General features: G+C 40.3%; 2 protein-coding genes across 12 annotated transcripts in view; both read left to right on the plus strand.

Annotated features, from left to right (window-relative positions):
• MACF1 (microtubule actin crosslinking factor 1) overlaps positions 1 to 22923 on the plus strand; it is a 410697-nt gene that overhangs the window by 175751 nt on the left and 212023 nt on the right. For all 11 annotated transcript variants that reach the window (XM_069068000.1, XM_069068006.1, XM_069068005.1 and 8 more), the window contains one exon: positions 3585 to 3677. In XM_069068000.1, coding sequence (XP_068924101.1) covers positions 3585 to 3677 — 93 coding nt within the window. The remainder of the gene's footprint in view (positions 1 to 3584; positions 3678 to 22923) is intronic.
• LOC138146255 (uncharacterized) lies at positions 14502 to 16821 on the plus strand. Its single transcript, XM_069068010.1, has one exon. The coding sequence runs from the start codon at positions 15039 to 15041 to the stop codon at positions 16182 to 16184; it is 1146 nt and encodes a 381-aa protein (XP_068924111.1). The 5' UTR covers positions 14502 to 15038; the 3' UTR covers positions 16185 to 16821.

Below are 22923 nucleotides of genomic sequence, written 5' to 3' on the forward strand. Positions count from 1 at the left end.
GATTAATTGGTTTCTAAGGTCTGCTTTAGCTATACCTTCAATGGTCTGATCTGAAAGGTGTTTAGGTCTGTGTGTCTGTGTGTGTTTAAGAATCAAGAAGTGTATTCCTTATGAGTTATGCTTTATGTCTATGGAATACTGAACAAGAGGAAATGGATCTAAACCTCTTAGTCTGGCATTTAAGACTCTCCATAATTTAGCCCCTAACCTCTTTATAGCCTTATCTTTTATTGCTCCCCAACACAAACCTTCTTCTCCAGCCAATCTAATAGACTTATTAGACCCAATAGACACTTTACTATTTCTTACTTTTCTACCCTTTTTGTACCTCCCACAATTCATAACACAGCATCCTTTCAATAATAGATGCTGTATTATTCTGTAATAAGTCTTTAATCTATTATTTGGTTTATTGATTAAGTGATACGTTAAACTTATTTAAAAAAGAGAGAGATACATTAAACTTATTTAAAAAAGAGAGATAGTAAAAGTATAGTATAAAGAACACTGCTTCCAAAATTGAGACCCAGCTTTTATTACTGACTGCCTCTAACTAACTGAGTGGTTTGGGCAAAAAACTGAATTTTGGTTTTTTATCTTTAAAATGAGGAGATTAGAATAGATAGATGACTTCTAAGGTCACTTCTTGGTCTTAATCTAGAAGTCTATGAAAAGATTTTTACTGTAGGAATTTTTAAAAACTGCTACAATGAGCTATCAAGTTTTAGAGACCCTATCCATAGAAAATACAGACTAAACATATGATTTCATTTGTATAATAGGAAACTCCATCTACTAATGTGGGTAAATTATGATCTTAGAAAGGTACTAAGCTCCCTGCCAGGTTAAGTGACTTGCCCTAGGGTCACACAGCCAGTATAGGTCAGAGGTAAGATTTGAACTTGGGTCTTCCTTTTTCCAAGGCCAGTTCTGTATTATTCCTAGCTGCCTTAGAAATCTTTGAGAAGGGCAGCTAGGTGGTGCAGTGAGTAAAGCACCGGCCCTGGAGTTGGGAGGACCCAAGTTCGGTTCCAGCCTCAGATACTTAACACAAAAAAAACTAGCAGAGTAACCTTGGGCAAGTTACTTAACCCTAATTGCCCTTCAAAAGGCAAAAAAAAAAAAGAAAGAAATCTTTGAGAAGAGAATCGATCACTATCAATCCTGGATCCTACAGTGAATAAGTATATGAGATTATGGCAAGAGACTTGGACAAATGATCTCTTGAAATGTATTCCAACTGTAAATCTTGTAGTCTTGGTGCAAAGGCTAGAAGTCTCCTAAAAATGTTTGAGAATGGAGAGGACTGATAAAGAAAGCCCTTATGCAATTGAATTTCAAAACATAGGTTTATTAATGGGGCTACAACTATGTTCTATGTGTATTCTCTTGATTTCCCATTACTGTCATATATTTCCACATATAGGATATTCTACTGGATGTAGTAGTTGAGAATAAGCTGTTACTATTATTATTCCACTTTTTTGTAGTGCTTTGAGGTATGAAAAGTATTTTCACAATAACTGAAAATGATCAATGTCAGAGAAGAGAAGGGGGATATATTCAAGAAATGTTTCAAAGGCAGAGACAGCAGACCTCAACAACCTTGATTTGATTTGATCATTAGATCCAACAGCCTTGGGAGGTAGCTGCTTTTATTATCTCAATTTTAAAGATCAGGAAATGGAGGCAGACAGAAGTTAAGTGACTTTCCAGAGTCATACAGCTAATAAATATCTGTGGTCAGATTTGAACTTGGGTCTTCTGGACTCTAGGCCTAGTACTCCATCTACTGAGCCACCTATCTGTCCCCAGAAGCCATTGGAGAGAGTGAACAGGATTAACTGCTGTAGTGAGATTAAATAAAGCCACGGGCTGTGAAGAGGCCATTAAATTTGTTGATAGCTAGTACTTACATAATGTTTTAAGGTTTACAAAGCTTTTTATCCTGTCAGATCTTTACAGAAATCATCCTGCAAAATAAGTACCACAAGTATTATCCTATTTTATTGCTAAGGAAATTGAGACTTAGTAAGATTAAATGATTTGCCCACAGTCATACATCTTGAAAGTGTTGGAGGTGGAATTCAAATCTAGATTATCCTTTACTCCAAATCTAGTACATGGTGACCTGAAAATGATAAATTCCAGATTCACAAAATTGGAAGGGACCTCAGATTAAGGTTCTCCAGACCAGTCCATACCTGGCTAAGAATCTTTTCTATAATATCTTCAGCAAATGATCATTTAGCATTCCCTAGAAGACCTTAATTAAATGGGGACCCACTAGCTCACAAAACAGCCCATTCCACTTTTGGATGGCTCTAACTGTTAGGAAGCTCTGTCTTATTTTATGATGAAATCTACTTTTCCAAAACTTCTAACAACTGTATCTGATTCTTTTCTCTAGTGTCAAGCAACAAGTCTAATCCCTGATGTTCAAATGTGTATGTAGACTAGTCTTTAAGGAAGTTGGTGATTGAAAAAGAAATATTTAGGATTGTAGTTTGAAAGAGTAGCGTATTGGGATTTTTTTCAAGATAAAAGACCCAAAGAATGTTAATAGGTGCCAAGGAGCCAATGGAGAGAGATATTGAAGATGTGAGGGAGGCATTGATGAAAATTTTAGAGCCATAGGAAATTAAAATTTGCTGGCCTTAGACTCTCATTTTCCGCATGTAGAAGCTGAAACCCAGAGACATGAAATTCCTTGCTTCTGGTCATTTAATCATTAGACAATTAATGGTAGGGCTAGACCTAGAATCCAGTCACTTATACCCAGTCTGCTACTGTCCCTGCTATGTCATGTGGCCTCTCATATACGAGGTTTCTTCTCATTGTTCTTATTGCTCCCGGGTAATGAAGCAGTGTTCCTAAGGAGATGGGAGTAAATGGGATCAAGAGCATAGGTTGAAGGGTCAGCCTCAGAGAGGAGGGAAGGATAGGTGAGAAAGGTGAAGAGAGAGATCTTTAAGGCAGAGATGCGAATACAAATTGGATGTTAGGTTTTGGGTTAGAGAAGACAAAAGTGCCAGGCTATGATTGTTTAAGGGTACTGGTAGTGTGTAGCTATTTTGAACTTGCAGAGAAATAGGAGTCAAGATAACCAGGACTGGCAATGACACTGGGGAACAGGAAAAAAAAATACATCCCTATTCCACTTATGCTGACTGAGCGAACTGAGGAACATGGCGAAAATAAGACCTCTTGTGAACATGGTCTTCAGGGGTTGTCCTTTAGGGAGTATTCCTGGTTTTAGTTCAGGAAAGGAGGAAGAAAGAAGAAGCAAAAGAGAAATTAAGAGGGGGCGATAAAGCAATATTTAACTCCCAAAATAGGATTGACTTTCATTGTATGTGTGGGGAAGGGGTGATGGGGTATGGAAACGGTTTGTAGAGATTGGGAGGGATAGAGGCTTAAGTGAGAAGCAGTAAAGGGTCAAGAAGGTAGGAGCAGGTGAAGAAAATATAAGATTATGGAGATAAAGGCAACAGGAGGTTGGAAGCAGGCTGACGCAGGCTGACAATACTTGTGAGAAGGTACTGGTGTCAAGGTTCTGATAGCCACTTGTACTTCTCTTTCAGGTAAAATTGGTGAACATTCGCAATGATGACATTACGGACGGGAACCCCAAGCTGACTCTAGGCCTGATATGGACCATCATTTTGCATTTCCAGGTAGGGCTATAGATATGACTCTTATTGGGTCTGGTTCTGTGCTCAGCCTGAGGAAGAAAGCAAGTAAGTTTGCCTTCTGGGAATCAGTTTTCAGTGGAAATTCTTTTGTTGTATTTAACAGAGAGGATCATTGGGGGTTGAGGGTTGTCTGTGTGTGTGTGTATTGGGATAGGGGAGGGTCTGATTTGGAAAGAAGATTAGTAGCAATTTGGAGAAAAAAGGCACTGAAAACAGCTCTGAACATCTCAGCCAATTGCCTGGTGAAATTGGGGATTTCACTGTTACTTGTGCTTTTGCCCTATGATTGGCAGCCAGATTATTAGAAGTTTCTCTTTGTTTAGACAGACTTCTTGGGACTTCTGAGAGTGTTGTATGGGGAGAGAAGTTGATTTTGGATGAGTTAGGATAATAAACTTACTTTGACATAGCATTTTTTTTTTTACCTCCAGTGATCTTACAGTTAATCTAATTGGCTGCAGTATCTCTGTGTCTGGTGTGCACATAGGCTCCTAAACAGAATCTTTTGAAATCTCCCTACCTCCTCAGTACAGTGGCATCTAGTGAGAAGTGGTAACAGCATTGCCATGTCACTGCCCTCATTCAGACAGAGCTACTACTATTGATGATTACTATCCCTGTGTCTGCCTGTGTCTCAAAAAACCTGTGGAGAACCCACAGTTCCCTTCCATGTTTTGATTTCTATTTGTAAAGTCCAGCATTGTCTGTAACTGCCTTTTCAACTCCTGGTTGGCCCAGAGCCATTGCTTAGAAAATATTTTTAATTCCCAGTTGTTCAATACCAGGTTAATCTGTCTGTGGGTGCTGTTTCCTCATAGTAGCAGACAATTGAGCAAGCTGAGGAATCGAGTAATTGTCAGGGACTGATCTCAGCAATCAGAAGTCTGGGTGAGTTCTCAGCATCTTGTCTGAAAGATTCTACCATAGACAGAGGAAGAATAAGTAGAGCAAAGTGGGCACCTTCCTAGAATGCAAAAGAGTTGGGGGTAAAATAAAGGATATTTTTTTAATGTTACTTTAATAAATACATCTAATTTTAAGGCAAGAAACTTTTGTTTTTTGGGGGGTTTTTTGCAACTCGTTACAAAATTTAAGTGAGATACATCTAATCTTATCTCTCTGGCAAGCTTATGGAAGCTCCTGTTGAATTATACAGAATGGGCAGGCATTGATAGATAGAATTCTACCTTTTTGGGAGGATCACTCACCTCAGTGAGATCATAGACCATTGGAATGTTGGAGCAGGTTTATATAACCTGCTTATATAACCCTCCCAGGCTCTTAGTAGGTTATCTCAAGCCAGAATCAAGCCTCAGCAATAGGCTAGGCAAGATACATATATTACAGTCTGTCCTCTCTGTAGGGAGAACCTTGTTACTGTAGGGTTGGCCACTAGAGGTCAAATTTGGGGGGCTTTACCAACTAATGAATGCTACATAAAAGAGGCACAGGGGAAAGCATGCTGGATTTAGAATCAGGGCCTGCCTGTCACTTAATACTATTGTGGCCTTCAGTGAGTCACTTCACCTCAAATAAAGGATTTGAACTAGTTGACCTCTGAAGTCCTATAGAGCTCTAACTCTGAGATCCTATGATACTCAGGTCTGGAAGAGGTGGCCATTTTGGAAGAACCAATCCGTGAAATCACCAATCTGTGAAATCACGGATCCTACAAGTATAGGAGTCAAGTGATGTGTATCACACACAGCAGTAGTGGTGCACAGTATGGATAGCCATACACAAGGGGTGTCATTTTAAAACAGTTCACAAGCCACACAAATTTGGCCCATGCTCTGCATCCTTGAGTTTTTTCTGTGCTGTAACAACTAGGAGAATAATGCCACCTGCTGATTAAGTGAAGAATAAGCTATAGAGCTAGTGAAGGAAAAATAGGAAGTAATAAAAAAAACTTGAAGTAATAGTAGTAGTCATCATCATCATCATCATCATCATCATCATCATAGCAGTTCACATTTCAGTAGCACTTTGAGATTTACAAGTGCTTACCTGACAACAGTCTTGTGAAGTGGGTAGGACAGGTAAGATGATACACTCCTTCTGTGAAGAGAAGCTGGAATTATGGGAACCATGTTAGCTTTCCTTGGGCATGTTACATAGGAATAGCAAGTAGGAAAATATGCACAGGGACACCTGTTACACTGTGGCAATGGGATGATTTTCTTAAAATTCCAAGGAGCTGTCCAGCCATCTATTGGGTTAGATGTAGGGGTAATATTCTTTAGAGGTTTTCAAGTATGTCCTGGGAAGCTAGACAAAGGTTCTTTGTTGGGAACTCCCCAGAGGGCTAGAGATGCCTCACTGGGATTTTCAACTGAACAGATGAGATTTCAAGAGACATTCCACTCCACATTTCTGCCCTCACTGGGGGTGACCATTGTGGACATGAAATCCAGAGAATGCAACCATTGTCTCCCCCTCATTCCCTCCCTATTGTGACAGCAACTAAACCCTTAGGCTCCAAGAAGGCAAACTCCAGGGCCAGAGAATAAGAGAATGAACCCTGAGCTGCTTAAGTAACATTTTGTTTGGGAATTCAAGGGTGGGGTAACAGCAGCTGAGAAAGAAGAAAACTTGAAAAATTCATCAGAAAAGCTGCTGCTTATACAGGCCTCTAGTTGTTAGAACTCTCTGTCCATCTGAGCCACATCTGTACCGAGGTACAAGTTCCCTAATGAAATATAGGCAACCTTAGCCCATGCTATCTATAGGACACACAATGGCCCTTCTGTGCTGCTGACACAGTCCTCCTAGAATGCCCTTTTATATCTTTCCTGCAGAGGACTCCCTTAAGCCAGGATTCCCTTCCTAGAACCTTCCTTACAATTTGTCTCTGCTATTCCCCTTGCTTCTCTGAGTGAGTTAGCAGTTTCTTGTGTTACTCAGGTGGCCAGAAGCCTGTTGCAAATAGGTTTCCTTAAAGAACTGTTTGGCTAGATGACAAAGGATGATTTGGGGCTTCCGTCTTCCTGCCTTGCTTCAAACTATGTGTGAACACGTTTCTTTTGCTTTCTATGCATAAATGTGTGGTTTACTGTTCTTTTTCTCTCTTGAACATCTGAGTCACAGAAATAGATGGATGGATGAGACCTCAAAGGGCATCTTATTCAATCAGTACCTGAATAAGAATCTCCTCTAGAGCATTCCCTACCCCCTCTCCCCTCCGCCTCTTCCCCTCCAAAAAAGTGGTCATCTAACCTTTACTAGAAGACTTTCAGTGGAGAGGATCCAGCCCTTTCCAAATGGGGATGCTTCTCATTGTTCAACAGTTTTTCCTTACACTGAGCCAAAAGTAGCCATTTGGCAACTTGCACCCATTGCTTCTATTTCTGCCCTCTAGGACTGAGTAATACCTAATACCCTCTTGTACCTAACAACTCTGCAGATACTTGAAGCATAGGTATACTATCCACCCCCTCCCTATAAGTCTTCTCTTCTGTAGTCAGCAGCCAATCAATAAGCACTTACTATGTGCTAGACTCTAGGCTAAGTGCTGAGATAGAAAGAAAGACAAAGGAGCTCACATTCTAATTGAGGAAATGTCATGCAGATAACTCTGTGAATATGTGTATGTATTTGTATTTGTACAAACTGGAAAGGCTGCCTGTATAAGGTGCGATTTGAGCTGTCTTAAAAGGAAGCTATGGAATCTAGGAGGTGGAGGTAAGGAAGGAGAGCATTCAGGCCATAGTGGATAGTAGCCAGTCCAGAGGCATGGAATCAGGAATGGAGTGTCCTGTCTGAGGAACAGTACTGTCATTGGATCATAGAGTGCTTGGAGTGGTTAACAAAGCATGAGAAGACTGGAAAGGTAGAAATGAATGGGTTAGGTTATGAAGGGACTCAAATGCTACACAGAGACTTTTATATCTTATCCTGGAGGTAATAAAGAGCCATTAGAGTTTATTGAGGAGGGGGTGACATTGTCAGGCCTGAATGTTAAGAATATCACTTTGGCACCTTGAGCAAATGAATGTTAGAACAAGGAGAAATTTGAGGCAGGGCCTTCAGTTAGAAGACCATTGTAGTGGTTCATGTGTGAGATGATGAGGGTCTAAATTGTAATGTTGGTACCTCTGTGAGTAGAAAGATATTGTAAAGATAGAAATGGCAATGGGACACTAATGCATTGTTAGTGGAGTTGTGAGCTGATCCAACCATTCTGGAGAACAATTTGAAACTATGCCCAAAGGGCTATAAAACTGTCAAGTCTATATTCCAAAGACAAAAAAAAAAGGGGGGGGAAGGAAAAAAAATTGTACATTTATAGCAGCTCTTTTTGTGGTAGCTAAGAATTGGAAATTGAGAGGATATCCATCAATTGGGAAATGGCTAAAAAAGCTATGATAGTATGTGATTGTTATGGAATATTATTGTGCTATAAGAAATGTCAAACAGAATGAGTTCAGAAGAACCTGGAAAGACTTATATGAACTGATGCAAAGCAAAGTGAGCAGAACCAGGAGAATGTTGTACACAGTAACAGCAATATTATACAATGAAGAACTATGAATGCCTTAGCTATTCTCAGCAACACAATGATCCAAGACAGTCCCAAAGGACTCATAGTGAAGTATGCTGTCCACCTCCAGAGGAAGAACTGATACTGTCTAATTATAGACTGAAGCAAGCTATCTTTCATTCTGTCTGTCTTTCTTCCTTGAGTTTTCTTGTACAAAATGACTAATACAGAAATGTTTTCCATGATTGCAAATATATAAATTACATCCAGTTGCTTACCATGTCAAGGAGTGGGGAGAGGAAACAAAGAGGGAGGGATAGGATCTGAAACTCAAAACTTTAACACAGTTTAAAAAAATTGTTTTACCATGTAATTGGGGGGAAAGATAAAATAAAGCGATATTTAAAAAAAAAAAAGAAATGGCAAGACTTGACAACAGATTGGCTATGTTGAGTAAGAGTGATGAATCAAGGACAATACTGAGATTCCAATAGGAATGTTGTCCTTGCAGAGGGGTTTGCAGAAAAGATAATGAATTTTGTTTTGTACATAATGAATTTGAGATGCTTCTAGGACATCCAATTTGAGATGTTCAAGAACCCGTTGGTGATAAAAAAAAAACAAAAACTAAAGGTCAAGAGAGAGGCTAAAGCTAAATATATAAATTTGGGAATGATCTATGTAGAGACGTTTATTGAACTCATGAAAACTGATGAGGTCACCAAGTGAAATAGGATGGTGGGAAAAGAGAAAAGAATCCAGGACAGACTTTTGATCCAGCAAAGAAGACTGAGGAGAAACTGTCAGACAAGTAGAAGAGCCAGGTGAGAGCAGTGTCATGGAAACTAGAGAAGAGAGATCACCCAGATGAAAAGAATGCTGAATAATGTCAAATGATGAAGAGGTCAAGAAGAATGAGGAAAAAAGACCATTCAATTTGGCAAGTGAAATCAGTGCTAAGTTTGGAAAGAGAGTTGAATGACAAATTCAGAAGCAAGACTGCAAAAGATTTAGAAGACGGCGGGAGGAGTGTGGAGGCATTGCTTTTAGCTCGCTTTCTTGAGGAGTTGAGCTAAGAAGAGGAGAGATGTAAGAAGATAGTTTGGGAGGATGATAGGTGAGGGTTTTTTAAGAATGGGGAAGATACAGACATGTTGTAGTAGCAGGTAAAGGAGCTAGATATGGGAAAATTGAAGATTAAAGAGAAAGAGGGGGTGATAATGGGGGAAATTTGCTAGAAAAGTCAGGAAGGTTTGGAGGCAAGGGTGCATGTAGAGAGATTTGCCTTGGCAAGGGGGACATCTTTTCCTGTGAGATAAGGATTAAAGAGGTGGGTAAAAAGCAGGGTAAGACATCTGAGTGAGATGAGAAGGAAAGGAAAAGGAGCTCTTGGTGAATGACCTAAAAAAAATTTTTTTTTAAAGTATGAGACAAAGTCTTTAGCCAGGAGGGCTTAGTATAGGGTGCCACAGGATAAAAAGATTTGTAATTCCTAATGTGGTAAATAAGATAATTAATTGATTAGGGAACTGCAAATGGATTGCCCTGCTTTAATGAGTGCCCATTTGAGATTACGTAACATAAATTCCTTAGTGGACCCAGTCAGTATAGTTTAAAAAAATTTTTTTTCTCCATTTCTGTTCAGCAGAACATAAATATGAATGAGTAAGGAAGATGGTGGGAATTATCCAAGATTGGGGTTTGGTATCCTTGAAGCTTTTGTCCAAAGGATCTCATCTAAAGAATTCATCCAAAGGATGTTTTGGGTTTGACAAACTGGAAGACTTGTACACAGATGTTAGTCTCTCCTTGAAATAATTATAAGCTACTTGAGGTCAGGGGCAACAGTGCCTTCTTTACCCCAATGTTTAATTTTATAGCTTTCTTTTGTCTTACTATCACCTTTACTTTCTCCTCCTATAAGCACGTAGCTATCCCTTATAGACAAAAAATAAAGAAGAAAGGGAGACAAGAAGCAACTCATTGTGTCAGAGAAGAAGTAATATTCAATGAGATTGAAAAGATAGAATGAGGCTAAGTTGTAAAGTGCTTAAGAAGCTAACCAGAAGAATCTGATCCTAGAGGCAATCAGGACCATCAAATTTGGCATCAGATTAAGAGAGAGCAAAAGAGAAGAGCTATTTTACTGTTAGAAACTGTGGGAAAGGAGGAGAAAAGAGGAGATGATGTGAAGGGGAGAAAAGGGAGATGACACTGACTCACTGCAATTTCCTCAGTAAAGTAAGGAAGTAGGATTCTTGGCTGAGACAGGGAGAGGGGAAGGTGGAGGAATCCTGAGAAGAGGTTTTGAACAGCTTCTGTGGGGAGGGAAATAGTGATCAGATAGGAAGGACTACAGAATTGGGCACAGTTGAATAAAATGAATATATCATATTCTCAATCAGCATGGTTATATGACTTCTTCCAGCTCAGTTCAGTCTGTGCATGCACAGAGAAGAGGCAAAAGATGAAGATGATCCAGGGTTTGAGGTTAGCAAAAGATGAATGGCAATAGAAAGGAATTAGACAATTAGGAATTAGTGTGGAGTGAAATTAGCTATCCAGACAAGATCAGAAGGGGAGAAAAGTGAAGACAGAGCATTAATTAATTTATTTGTTTATTTATTTATTCATTCGTTTATCCATTCATTCATTCATTCATTTATTTATTTTGGAGGGCATTTGGGGTTAAGTGACTTGCCCAGGGTCACATAGCTAGTTTTTTTGTGTGTTAAGTATCTGAGGCCAGATTTGAACTCAGGTCTTCCTGACTCTGGGGCCAGTGCTCTATTCACTGTGCCACCTAGCCTCCCCCAAGACAGAGCATTTATTAACATGCATTTATCAAGTGCCCATCATTTGCCATCACTATGCAAGGAGCTGGGGATACAGAGATAGAAAAGGGAAATAATCTCTGTTCTCAGAGAGCTTGTTTACATTGTCCTGGAGAAAACAATAGGTACATACATAATTATATACCAAATAAACAAATATATGTATTATGAATACAAAATTAAGAGATGAGACAATAGAGAAGTCCAATTTGGTTGGACCCTTGAGTGTTGGAAGCAGAATAATATTTAATGAATCTAGAAAGAGATTGGAGTCAAGCTGTGAAGGGCTTTAAAAGTCAGAGACCTTTATATTTGATACTAAAAGCAATCAGGAATCCCTGGAGTTTATTGGTAGTAGAGTGACATGGTCAGATCTATGCTTAAGGAAAATCACTTTTGCAGATATGCAGGTGATAGATTGGAGTGGGGAGAGATTTATGAATTTGTTGGTATATATGGAGCCTTTTGGTCTTTGACCTCTTTGGGAGTATACACCTAAATTTTATTCACTTAGCATAACTAAAAATTGTTTTCCAGAATTGTTGGACAAAGTCACAGTTCTTCCAACAATGTATTAGTATACTATCTTTCCACAGTCCCTCCAACATTGATTTTTCTTCTTTTCTGCCATCTTTGGCAGTTTCCTGAGTATGAGGTGAAAGCTCAGGATTGCTTTATTTGCATTTCTCTTCTTATTAAACATTTGGAACAGTCATATGGTTGTTAATAGTTTACAACTTTTTTTTTTAAGAACTTGGGAATGGTTTATTAGGGTTCTTTGTATCCTCTGACCATCTAGTGTAGTGTTTTACATGTAGTATGAACTCCACAAATTTTCATTGAATGAATGAAAGATCAACCATGTTGGGGCCTGGGCAAATTTCTGTGGCATTTGCAAAGATGAATTGATCTTGGAGAAAGCATCAGCCAGCATTGCAGGGTAAAGGCACAGGGGACATCAGTAAAAGATTGCCCAGGTCTTTAAGGTTTGAACATTGGGGGATGGCTCCAAGGAAAAGTTATCCCGGGGTCATCTAAGTTTGATGCAGCAGCCTTGGGAAAGACCTTAAAAATTTTTATTTTAATAATTTTTATTAAGTTGTACTCTGTAGCACTTCTGTAGGTACTAGGCATACAAAGAGTAACAAAAAGATTCCTGCCTACAAGGAACCTATATTCTAATTCTAAGTGGCAGCTTTTTGTGCATAGTGGAAAGACCATTAGACTTAAGAGTCAAAGGATCTGGGTTCATCCAGTTAAAAAGCATTTATTAAGTGCTTACTATTCTCTAAATGCTGGGTATACAAAGAAAGGCAAATTAGCTTCTGCCCTCAGAGAACTCACATTCTCATTTGCGGAGAGGGGGAACAACATGGAGAACAACACAAGGAATTGTGCATACAGAGATGTGTACAGAGGGAGGAGGCACTAACAGTTGGGGAGACCAAGAAAGGAAGAAATTGGAGTTCAGAATCAACCTTTGCTCATCACTAACTGACTTTAGGAAAGTCACTGACTATCTGGGGGTCTTGATTCCCTATCTGTAAAAGGAAGACCGGGACTACATGGTATTTAAAATTTTCTCCGGAGAGTATAAGCTTCCAGGAGCTTACATTCACAAAGGTCATAGTTTTAGAACTGAAGGGAACCTTAGAGATCATTTAGTCCACCTTTTTATTCTACAGATGGGAAACTGAGGTCCAGATAGATTAGGAGCTACAGAGAGATTGTAAGCTTCCAATGATGTACATTCATAGAGATCATAGCTTTAGATGTTGTTACAAATCTGCCTCCCCTCAAGCTTGGTCAGGAAGTACAATGTGCTAGGAGACGTTGCATTATTCTAGGAGGTCTTGATTTTTTGATTTCCAGGTCAGGGTCAGCCTTGTGAGAGGGGTTGGGAAGAAAATGGAATGCTTTGATTGAATGTCATGCATAAGAGGCCCATGATAGGAGTGCTTTGGCCACATTAGACTTCTCAAAAAAGTTCCCTTTTGATCTAAGTTTCCTTATGATCTAAATCCCTGTCTTTTGCTTCCCTGCTCAGCTTTGGTATTTGTTGGTATTTGATGAATAAAACAGGACCCCCTTTTCTGTTTTACAATCCCACAACTTTAGGCTGTCTTTGCTAGAAGCTTATTGAGAGCCTGTGTATTGCACTACCAAGCTCTATTGGGTGTGTCTTATTGGTGGAATGAACTGCACAGAATGGCTGGTGGGAGTCCCTCAGTTTTTTCTCTCCCTATCCTGATTTGCTTTTTCTTTCCTGTATCTTTTGCTGTAATTCATGAAGGCCACTAGGTGGTAGTACAGCTCTTTGGGGGGAGGGTTTGCTTTAGGGAAACAGACAGACTGCAGTTGTGAAACAGATGGAGCATTGCTGGAGATGCTCTGACTGTGTTAAGAAGTCCCTGCTTTAAGTAAAGCTATCTCTTCTCTTCAGTAGGAAGAGCTTGTGGGTTTTCAGAAAATTTATTCAGTAGATAGACTGGCACAGACATGTTCAGGGCAGACAGCTAGGTTGGCAGCCTCTGACTACTGCATGGGCACAATCAGTCTGGAATAATCAGGCCACCTTCCGGGCTGCATCCACAGCAGGGATCAAGTACATATAACCTCATTGTAGTGCCCCCGTCCCATACATGTCCCGGACAAATTGGGTGGAAGAATCACCTGAATGTCACAAATAGGCAGATCTATAGTAAGTAGCGTGCTTCCCTTCCACATGGGCATGGGGGTGCCAAGAACATGTTTGGGAAACATGAGGATTTTTCATTCTGATTTTGATATCTGGAATCAGCACTCACTCCCCTGCAGTGTGATATCATCTAGTGTGGGTGGGGCAAATGGCTGTCATTGTGATAGCTTAAATACTTTGTGATCATCTGCCTAAACTCTTCATTTTACAAATGGGGAAACAAAGATTTCCTTTCTTTTTATTTCCACCAAAAGACTTCATACCTGAATCTCTTGTTAGATTTAGTCCCTGTATAGATGTAGTACTGGGGGGAATCTTTTTGGTGTGTGTGTGTGTGTAAGTATACATGTATGTGTGTGTATGTATGTATGGAAAGGGAAACAAACTATCATTATAACAGTCTTGTGTTTTTATTGGGAAAGGATCAAGTAGTAGCAACCATTTCTCTTTCCTCTTTCCATCCATGGCTTATAATAGCCACGAGAAATGCTTCAATAAAACCTTAAAGCATAGGTTCCCTTTTTCCACTTAAGTCTCCACCTTGAATTATTACACAAGGTTGGGGATAATCTAACTTTTAGAGATTGGTAAAAACAAAAACAACCAAAAATATGTATCTTGTCTAGTGTTTTATAATCATGGAATTTTAGAGCCTGAAGGCACCTTATATATTGTCTTTATCTCTTTTACTATAACAGCTAAGATTGTTTTCATTTTTTACTTTGGAGGGCTCCCTAATTGTTTATAGGCTTCCTAGCCCAGGTTGAGTCTAGATTTTCCTTCTCCGTTGCATGCTGAACATGTCAGCTTTTCCCTCTTCTTGTTTTCCTTTTCCTTCTTTTATATTTTCACCCATATTCCTCCCTCCTCCATATATTCATACATTCCCCCCCCTCTACACACACACACACACACACACACACACACACACACACACCCATTTCTCCCCTCCTCTTCCCTTGTTTCTATCTCCTTTTTGCCTTCTGTTTGTGTTACTGAGGGCAGTGCTCCAATTACCTCATATTTGGAGAGAGGAAGCTGCAGCCAATCCGGTCTCTGTCTGCTTTTAGGTCAAGTGATTTCTGAACTGCAGTGAGATGCTTTGAATTTGTGTCTTGTTGCAGCTTGGAGCCTGTAAGATGGCTGTCTGAAACAGCGGCGGCTGGAAGAGCCTGGGAGAGAGACAGGGAGGGAGAAAGAATCAGAGGGATTGGCACCGTAGTGCGTGGTTGGAAACGTACAGCTAATCTGATGAAGCTAACGTTGGGATTTTTCCAGGAGCCCAGGATCAGCTTAACTGCATTGTTGCCGAGGTTTGGTAAAAGAAGGATATGGGTAATTCTCTGGGATGTGTAAAGGAACCAAAGGAGTCAGTGGCTCTTCCAGGGAAAGCTCCCATATCTCCTAAGAAGAGGGCTCGATTCAAAAGGAAGTGGAGGGGGAAAAAACCCCCCACACCAGAGGCATTTCCCAAGGAGGGACCCTCAGAAGGGACTGAAGCAGTTGAAGAGAATGAACCACCAAAGAAGTTGCGAGTGAGTGTGAGTCCCTCACAGGAGGAAGAAGTGGAAACCGTGGAGAGTGCTCCCCAGGATATTGCTCTTCCTAGAGACCCTGCCCCCAGCCTAGGGACTGGAGGCCAAGGACTAATTGTACAGGTGAAAGAGAAGTTCCAAGGGGAAATCCAAAAAGCTCAATTACTGGTAGATGATGGGCCATCAGGAGCTGGAGGGGTCAGGGATTCCCTTGAAGAGGGGACAACTGTCATTGCTCACCTTTTTGACAACCCAGCAGACAGGAACTGTGAGAAGTCAGTGAGCCGGCTGGTGGCATTTCAGAGGACAGCATCCTGCAGCAGCAGGGCTGTGCTGCTTCCTTTACAAAGAGAAACTGCAGTTCATAAAGGGAATACCCAGCTTGGATACAGGACAAACACTTTGCCCAGGACAGACCAACTTATAGTCCCAGAGACCAGGGGCATGTCGTCAGAGGATCAGACTCTGGTAGGACGAGCACAGAGCATTTCAAGTACTGCCTGGACAGGTTCCTGGTCTGTGGAGCCTGGGACGGCCTCAGAATTGTCTACTCCTTCACCTTTGGTGGAGCAGCTAGAAAGACACAGATTTGAGAGGCCTCCCAGGGGATCTTCATCATCTCCTAGGAAACTTGCTTCCATGGGGCGAGAAACCCACCATTGCCCCAAGCTACCCACTTCCCAGAGTGACTTGTCTGTTAGTGTCCTTACCACAAGTGGTGTTCTGCCCTCCTCTTCTGGCTATGGCAGCGATGGGCCCCACTGGAAGGGGCTCCAGCTGAAAGATGCTGAGCCTAGCAAAAGCTCCACTTCTCTCTCTGAAGAGGATGGTGCCCTGTCTTTGGAAGCCGGCTACATCCTGTCGTGGGGTCCTAAGGAGGTGGGTGGGTATATGAAAAGGATGGTTAGGCAGCTCTTCTGGTTCTGGGTCCCCTTGATGTAAGGTTAAGGTGAAGAGCAGGGAAGCCCATCTTATCTTCTCCACTGAACTCTATACTGTAAATTTAGTGACCCATTGGGACTTGACAAGCTGAATCTATTTTGGGCTCCCCGTTGGAGCTTGGAAACAGGCATATCTCCCTGGACAAGCCCATGATTATGGGTAACTAAGCCTTGTAAGAGTATTCACTCTGATAATGATGAGGGTACCTAATGCTGTGCAGGGCTAGGGACTTGTTTACTCTTTGCTGACCTCTTTCTCAGTTTCCCAGCAACCAAAAGTTATGTCATAGCATCTGAGGTAATGGGGAGACTTGACTTTAGTTTCTAGAATCAGCATATAGAGGTGAAGGATGTCTGAAGGGATGGAGGCTGTGGAAGAAGCAGGGACAGAAGGGAAAGAGCTTCTCTTCCCTATGGTTATTATTACCAGGAGAGATGTATTCACTGACACTTAAGCAATCTTTTTTCCTGTAGGGGATTATAAATAGCAATTCCTGTTGGTGGTTCAGGTCCATCTTTCTTAGAATGGCATATTTTCATGGGCTTCATGACCCTATGTATTAGGGGAGTGGACACAGAGTTCTCAGAGAGAAGCAGCTTAGTGGTTCCAAACACTGAACAGCCAGAAGGGGAAGGGACTAAACAGTGGCTTGGTTGGTTAGATAAAGTATTTTCTGGAATTCATGGTGATATATGTGGCTGACAATATCATTCAGTGCTTGTCAGCCTGCATGAAAGTAGAGATGGACAAATATACTTGAAGAGCTTGAAAAGGAAAAGGACAAAGAAAGACAAAAGGAGGGGCCCTTGGCCATTCACAGAAGGATACTAGGAAGACTTTGAAGTAGGGTCCACTTAGAGGTGTCTTGTACTGCTTCTCAGCAAGAACTTGAGGAGCTACATGTATTTCTTAAGCAAAAAAGCTACTTGTTTAGCCCTTTCGAGGGAGGTTAGTGAATCTTTAATTGGTGACTTATTCTAGTGCCCTCTTTGGTGGGGGTATAATGTGTGGCATAAAAGTTTGGAGGCTGAAAATAGAGGGGAGGAAAAACCTTTGGAAAAAGTCTGACTTGTGACTGGATAATTGATTCTTTGATGGATTTTAATTTATTTTATGATGTGTTGGAGGCTGGAGAGTGTTGAAGGGGATAGAGTGGAGGTAGTGTGTGCATGTGTTTTGGATATCGGAGCAAGAGGGGACTTTTATTTTGGGGTAGAAGCTTTGTGAAATAATTGAAGTTTTATTTAGCAATTCATGTGATCTGTTTTGTTTTGCTTTGATGGAGGTAATCTTCACAAAATATTCTTTGACAAGGTGAAGCCCAGTGAATGGTCTTTTAAAGTGTTTGGGAAATAAAAGGACAGGAAATTTGGGGTTGTTTTTGTTGGCTTCTGGGAGGGTTCTAGATGATGAGGGCTGGATAAGGGAGAGAGAAGCAGTCTGGCAAAGTTTTTACTTAAAGAGTTTTTTACTTAAAGTTTTTACTTAAGTCAGTGTAGGACTTGTGATGGCAGTTTCATCCCCTGAAATAAGAGTCCATCTGACTGTACAGGACCTTTGAGCAAGGGCAGTTTTGGTATTTTCAGGTCATAAGAGCTCATTACTTATGTTTTTGAGCATGTGAATGAAATTTGCCTGAAACATTTGCTTGACAGCCAACCCACATCCTATCTATGCCTCTTTTACTTATTCAACAACAGTTCATTTGTTCATTTAGTAATCCTTTATTAAATAGTTACTGTGTACAAAGCTCTTCTAGGCACTGAGGAAGATGACATAGTTCTTAACTTCATTGAGCATAATTATGGTTCTACTAATAGGGGAAAATATAAGATACATCCAAAGATGAATAAGGTACACTTTATACTATGAAGAGTGACTAAGAAGAGTGTAAACGTTATGGGGTCAGATGAAGGAGAAATTACTTTTTTTTTTTTTGGATGGGGGAAGGCAGGGCAATTGGGATTAAGTGACTTGCCCAAGGTCACACAGCTAATAAGTATTAATGGTCTGAGGCTGGATTTGAACTCAGGGTCTCCTGACTCCAGGGCCAGTGCTCTATTCACTGTGCCACCTAGCTGCCCAAAAAATTACTTTTCACTAGGGGAGATCAGAGAAGGCTGCAAGGAGGAGGTGGCATTTGAGTGAGCTTTGAAAGGATGAGTAGGATGTCAAAAATGGGGGAAGACTAGAATGGGGATAATCCAGGGATAGAAAAGTCCAGAGGTATGTACTTAAAGGGGGTATATACTTAAAGGATGAAGTATAGAATGCAGGCTGACTCCATGACTTGAGAAGCTTGAGATTGAGACCAAGTTCTTTATCTCTGGATCTAGTTTGCTCCTGTGGGAACCTCAAACTGATCAGCTCAATAGGACAAACGAGGAGTTTAAAGTTTCTTGAGAGCTAAAGCTCCTGGGACCCAGACCCGTAGAGCCTTTATCAGACTCCAAGGCAACCTTCTTCTGAGAGCTGTTGCTTGGTTTGTTCTTCAGCAGGAGGCTGCTTCCCAGGGTTGCTGTGGGAGCTGTGAAGTCAGGGTCAGCCAGCAGGCTATCAGAGAGCAATATGTTCTGACCCTGAAAAATCATACTGGTGTTTAAGTTGAGAATCAAGACTAGAGCAGCTGACTGGAGCCTGAACCACCAGCTGATAATGTGACAACAATAAGGAAGGACACATGGGTCAGGCAGGGAGCTGCTGTCTGCACAGAGCAAACCCAGCACCTTCCCAAGGGGGCTTGTCTTGAATATGACAAGAGAAATAATCCGCACAAGAAAGCAGTCACAGAATTTCAGGATTGGCATCTAACCTGCGAATGTCTTGAGTTCACTGAAGCCCCAGTGCTTGTCCCAGGGCATTTCTATGGGAATAGAGGGTTCAACATCTGGAAAGGAAGTTTGCTATAGGCATTGTGTCCTTCTAGTTTAAAGAATGGCTGAAACTTTCATACATGCCTGGGAAGCTGTATGCTCAGTAATGGAGGCTTATATGATATGCATAGTCTAGGGGCACATTTCCCTTTGGAGGACTTTGTGAATCACATGCTAGAGCTGTATTCATGCTAGCAGATTCAAGCCTAGCCCCATGCCTGGCAGGACAGAGTTAATGCAAGTTATGTAGTAATAGCCAGCTTACAGAATGATTTTAAGAATGATAAACCTATCAGGCTTTGGAGATGGAAGTGAGCAACCGTATACCAATTCTGTTTCTGATGCTGGTCCTGCTGGCTGCCTTCCTATACCACTGTCTGAGCTGGCAAGGCTTGCATATCTTTTTTTGTCATTGTCATTCCATAGCATATGCTGCTACCACATTCTTGCCCTTAACCCAATCATTGTGAACAAAGAAAGTTGATTAAAATTCCCTTTCTTTTCCACCATGAGTGGGAGAAGGTGGTATATGTTAGCTTCTTTGGGCCCTGATGAATTAGCCTCTGGCTTTGTGGTGGTATCTCTGGCTACCCCATGCCCTGAGCTTAATTCTTGACTATAGTAGTCCCAAAGTGCAGGGTAAGCTGCCTCCTTGTCAACATGAGGAGCTAGATATGGTTGGAGGGAAATCAGCTGCTATATTTTCTAGGCCCAACTACTTCAATTTAGAGGTATCTACAACTTCTCTTTCCCATCTCTCTTTAATAACAGTAGTGGTAATATTGACATTTTTATAGTACTTTAATATTAAGCAAGTGATTTCCTCTACTAAAGTTCTACTCTGATGCCTCATAGTGGCACGAGGTAGCCCTAAGTTCTCAGCGGCTATGCCAGTGGAGTGCAAACTCCAGTAGATTCTACCAACCTAGAAACCCCTTTCATAGAGATTCCATACTGATTGTTGTTCTGTCATTTCAGTTGTTTCTGATTCTTTGTGACCCCATTTGGGGTTTTCTTGACAAAGATACTAGAGTAGTTTGACTTTTCTTTCTCTAGCTCATTTTACAGATCAGGAAACTGAGACAAATGAAGTTAAGTGACTTCCTCAGGGTTATACAGCTAGTAAGTGAGGCTAGATTTAAACTCAGGAAGATGAATCTGTCCAGTGCTCTATCTGCTGTGTCACCTAGCTGCCTACATATCTACTATACAAGGGCCGATATAGTTTAAATTCATACAATTCTGAAGAATTTAGGTTGGCCACAGGCTAATGATAAGTCCTTCAGCCACAGCAAGTTTTAAAGACTGTACCAAGTTATAGAAGAGTTGCACTCTGCAGGAGTGGGAGGAACATGTATCCATGTAGAAGAAAGTGCATATCCTGGAATTTTTGAGGCTGTGCAAGGATTATTTCCATTTAGAGAAACTAAGACTCGGAATGAGGAGATGAATTGATTAAGGGTTAGGGTTAGAGTCAGAGGGATTACTGTAAAGATGCATTTCCTCCAGGAACATCAGCCACCTTTATTCCCAGCTCTGTTGGTGACAAAGAGTCCTCCCCTTTTGCGCACAGTTAAAAACACACAGCATCACTAGATACCTCTAACCAGGAGAAGGCTCTCTTACCCCTTTAGGGGACTGTTTCCAAAGTTTGTCTTTTAATATTTCCTCCATGATGCAGTAAGGCCAGCTAGAAGCTTAAGAAAAGAGTAATTGTGAGGCTCATATGAGCCCAGCAAACCCTGGTGGTTCCCATTGTTTGTAGAATAAAATCCAAATTTTTTCACCCTAGCTTTTAATGTTCTACATCATTTAGATCCAGTTTACCTGCCTAATCTTAAGTTCCACTGATTCCCAATATAAACATTACTCTCTAGTTAGACTGGTCTCTTCTCCGTTTTCCACCATAACCAAATCATACTAATTCTCAACCTTTTCAATATTTATTGATATCTTTTGTTTACATAACCTTCATTTCCAAATATATTCTTCCCTTTCCCCCTCCCCAAAGAAACATCTCCTATCACAATGAATAAAAAAGAGATTAAAGAAAGCAGTTGAGCAGAACTAACATATTAAGCAAGTTTGACTATACATATAATGTTACTCACCCATAGTTTCCCCCATCTGCAAAGACAAGTGAGGTTCATTTTCTCATCTCCAGAGTCAAATATGGTCATTATAATTACACAAAATCTAGTTTTATTGTTCTCATTCTATTTACATTGCTTTAGTCAGTGTGTATATTTTTTTCTTGTTTTACTTCATTTCCATTTGCATCAGTTCATGTCTTCTCATGCTTCTTTGTACTTGTCATATTAGCATTTCTTTTTTTCCATTTAATAGTATTTTATTTTTTCCAATTATATGTAAAGATAGTTTTCAACATTCACTTTTATAAGATTTTGAGTTCCAAATTTTTCTCCCTTCCCAAGACAGTCAATAGTCTGATATAGGTTATACATGTACAATCATATTAATCATATTTCCGCATTAGTCATGTTGTGAAAGAATCAGAACAAAAGGAAAAAAATGAAAAAAAAAACACCAAAAAAAGTGAAAATGGTATGCTTTGATCTGCCTTCAGACTCTATAGTTCCTCTGGATGTGGATAGCATTTTATATCATGAGTCTTTTTGAACTGTCTTGAATCATTATATTACTGAGAAGAGCTAAGTCTGTCAGTTGATCATTGCACAATGTTGCTGTTACTATGTACAATGTTCTCCTGGTTCTGCTCACTTTACTTAGCATCAGTTCATGTAAAGTCTTTCCAGGTTTTTCTGAAATCCATCTACTCATCATTTCTTATAGCCCAATAGTATTTGATTACATTCAACAACTTGTTCAGCCATTCCCCAATTAATGGGCATCCCCTCAATTTCCAATTCTTTGACCCCACAAAAAGAGCTGCTATAAATATTTTTGTACATGTGGGATCTTTTCCCTTTTTTATGATCTCTTTGGACATATTAGCATTTCTTACCAAGCAATAGCATTCTATCACATCTGTGTACTAGAATCTAATTCCAAACCTTTGTTTCATGTTCTTTCCCTGACTTGGAATGCCCTTTCTCTTTGTCTGTCCAAATCCCATCTTTTCAAGATTCACCTTCCTCTGAAGCTTTCTCTGATCACTATAGCAAACATTAGTCACTTTCTGATCTCTTCAAATCATAGTATATGAAAGAGAACTTGAAGGACCCTTAGGAACTAGAATGTTAAAACAGAAAGGGGCCTTAGAGCATTAGAATGTCAAAGAAGGAAAATGCCTTAAAACATAGAACATAAGAACTGGAAGGCTCAAAGAGAGACAGTTACTTGCCCATAGTCATGTAACATGTTAGCATCAGAATTATTTCTCCAGTGCATAGTATTTATCATTCTTTTGGACTGTTAATTGGTTGTCATCTTGTATAACTACTTAACTATTTTGTCTTGGCTCCCCAATTACATTATATTTTTTGTGTGTCTGCCTTAGTGCACAGCACAATGCTGTACACATAGCAGATACTAAAAAAAAAAAAATCTGCTTAGTGAATGAATAAATCATTAGAAAAGCATCAAGTATCTGGAAATTAATAATAATAGAGCCTTGCAAAGTGTGGATCAGGAGAGGATCAAAATAGAGATGCTTTGGCCTTTGATGTGATTGAAGGGAAAATCCTTAGAGAGGCTTTCTTCCCAATCCAAACAGCTGCATTGTTAAAAACCAATCAGCTCCCTGGAACTGATGCTGAATTTCTGGTTGATTTTAGAGATTAATTTAGAAGCTTCTACTCAGCCCAAGTAGCACACTGTGCTGTGTGTGTGTGTGTGTGTGTGTGTGTGTGTGTGTGTGTGTGTGTGTGTGTGTGTGTGTGTGT

The sequence above is a fragment of the Petaurus breviceps genome, unplaced genomic scaffold (genome assembly GCF_028583685.1).
Source record: "Petaurus breviceps papuanus isolate PSGF00001 unplaced genomic scaffold, PetGlider_PUasm1.0 90760, whole genome shotgun sequence".
In the NCBI taxonomy this organism is placed as follows: Eukaryota; Metazoa; Chordata; class Mammalia; order Diprotodontia; family Petauridae; genus Petaurus; species Petaurus breviceps.

What these genes read in the sequence shown, in the direction of transcription:
- LOC138146255 (XM_069068010.1), top strand. Translation starts at nt 15,039, where the DNA reads ATGGGTAATTCTCTGGGATGTGTAAAGGAACCAAAGGAGTCAGTGGCT.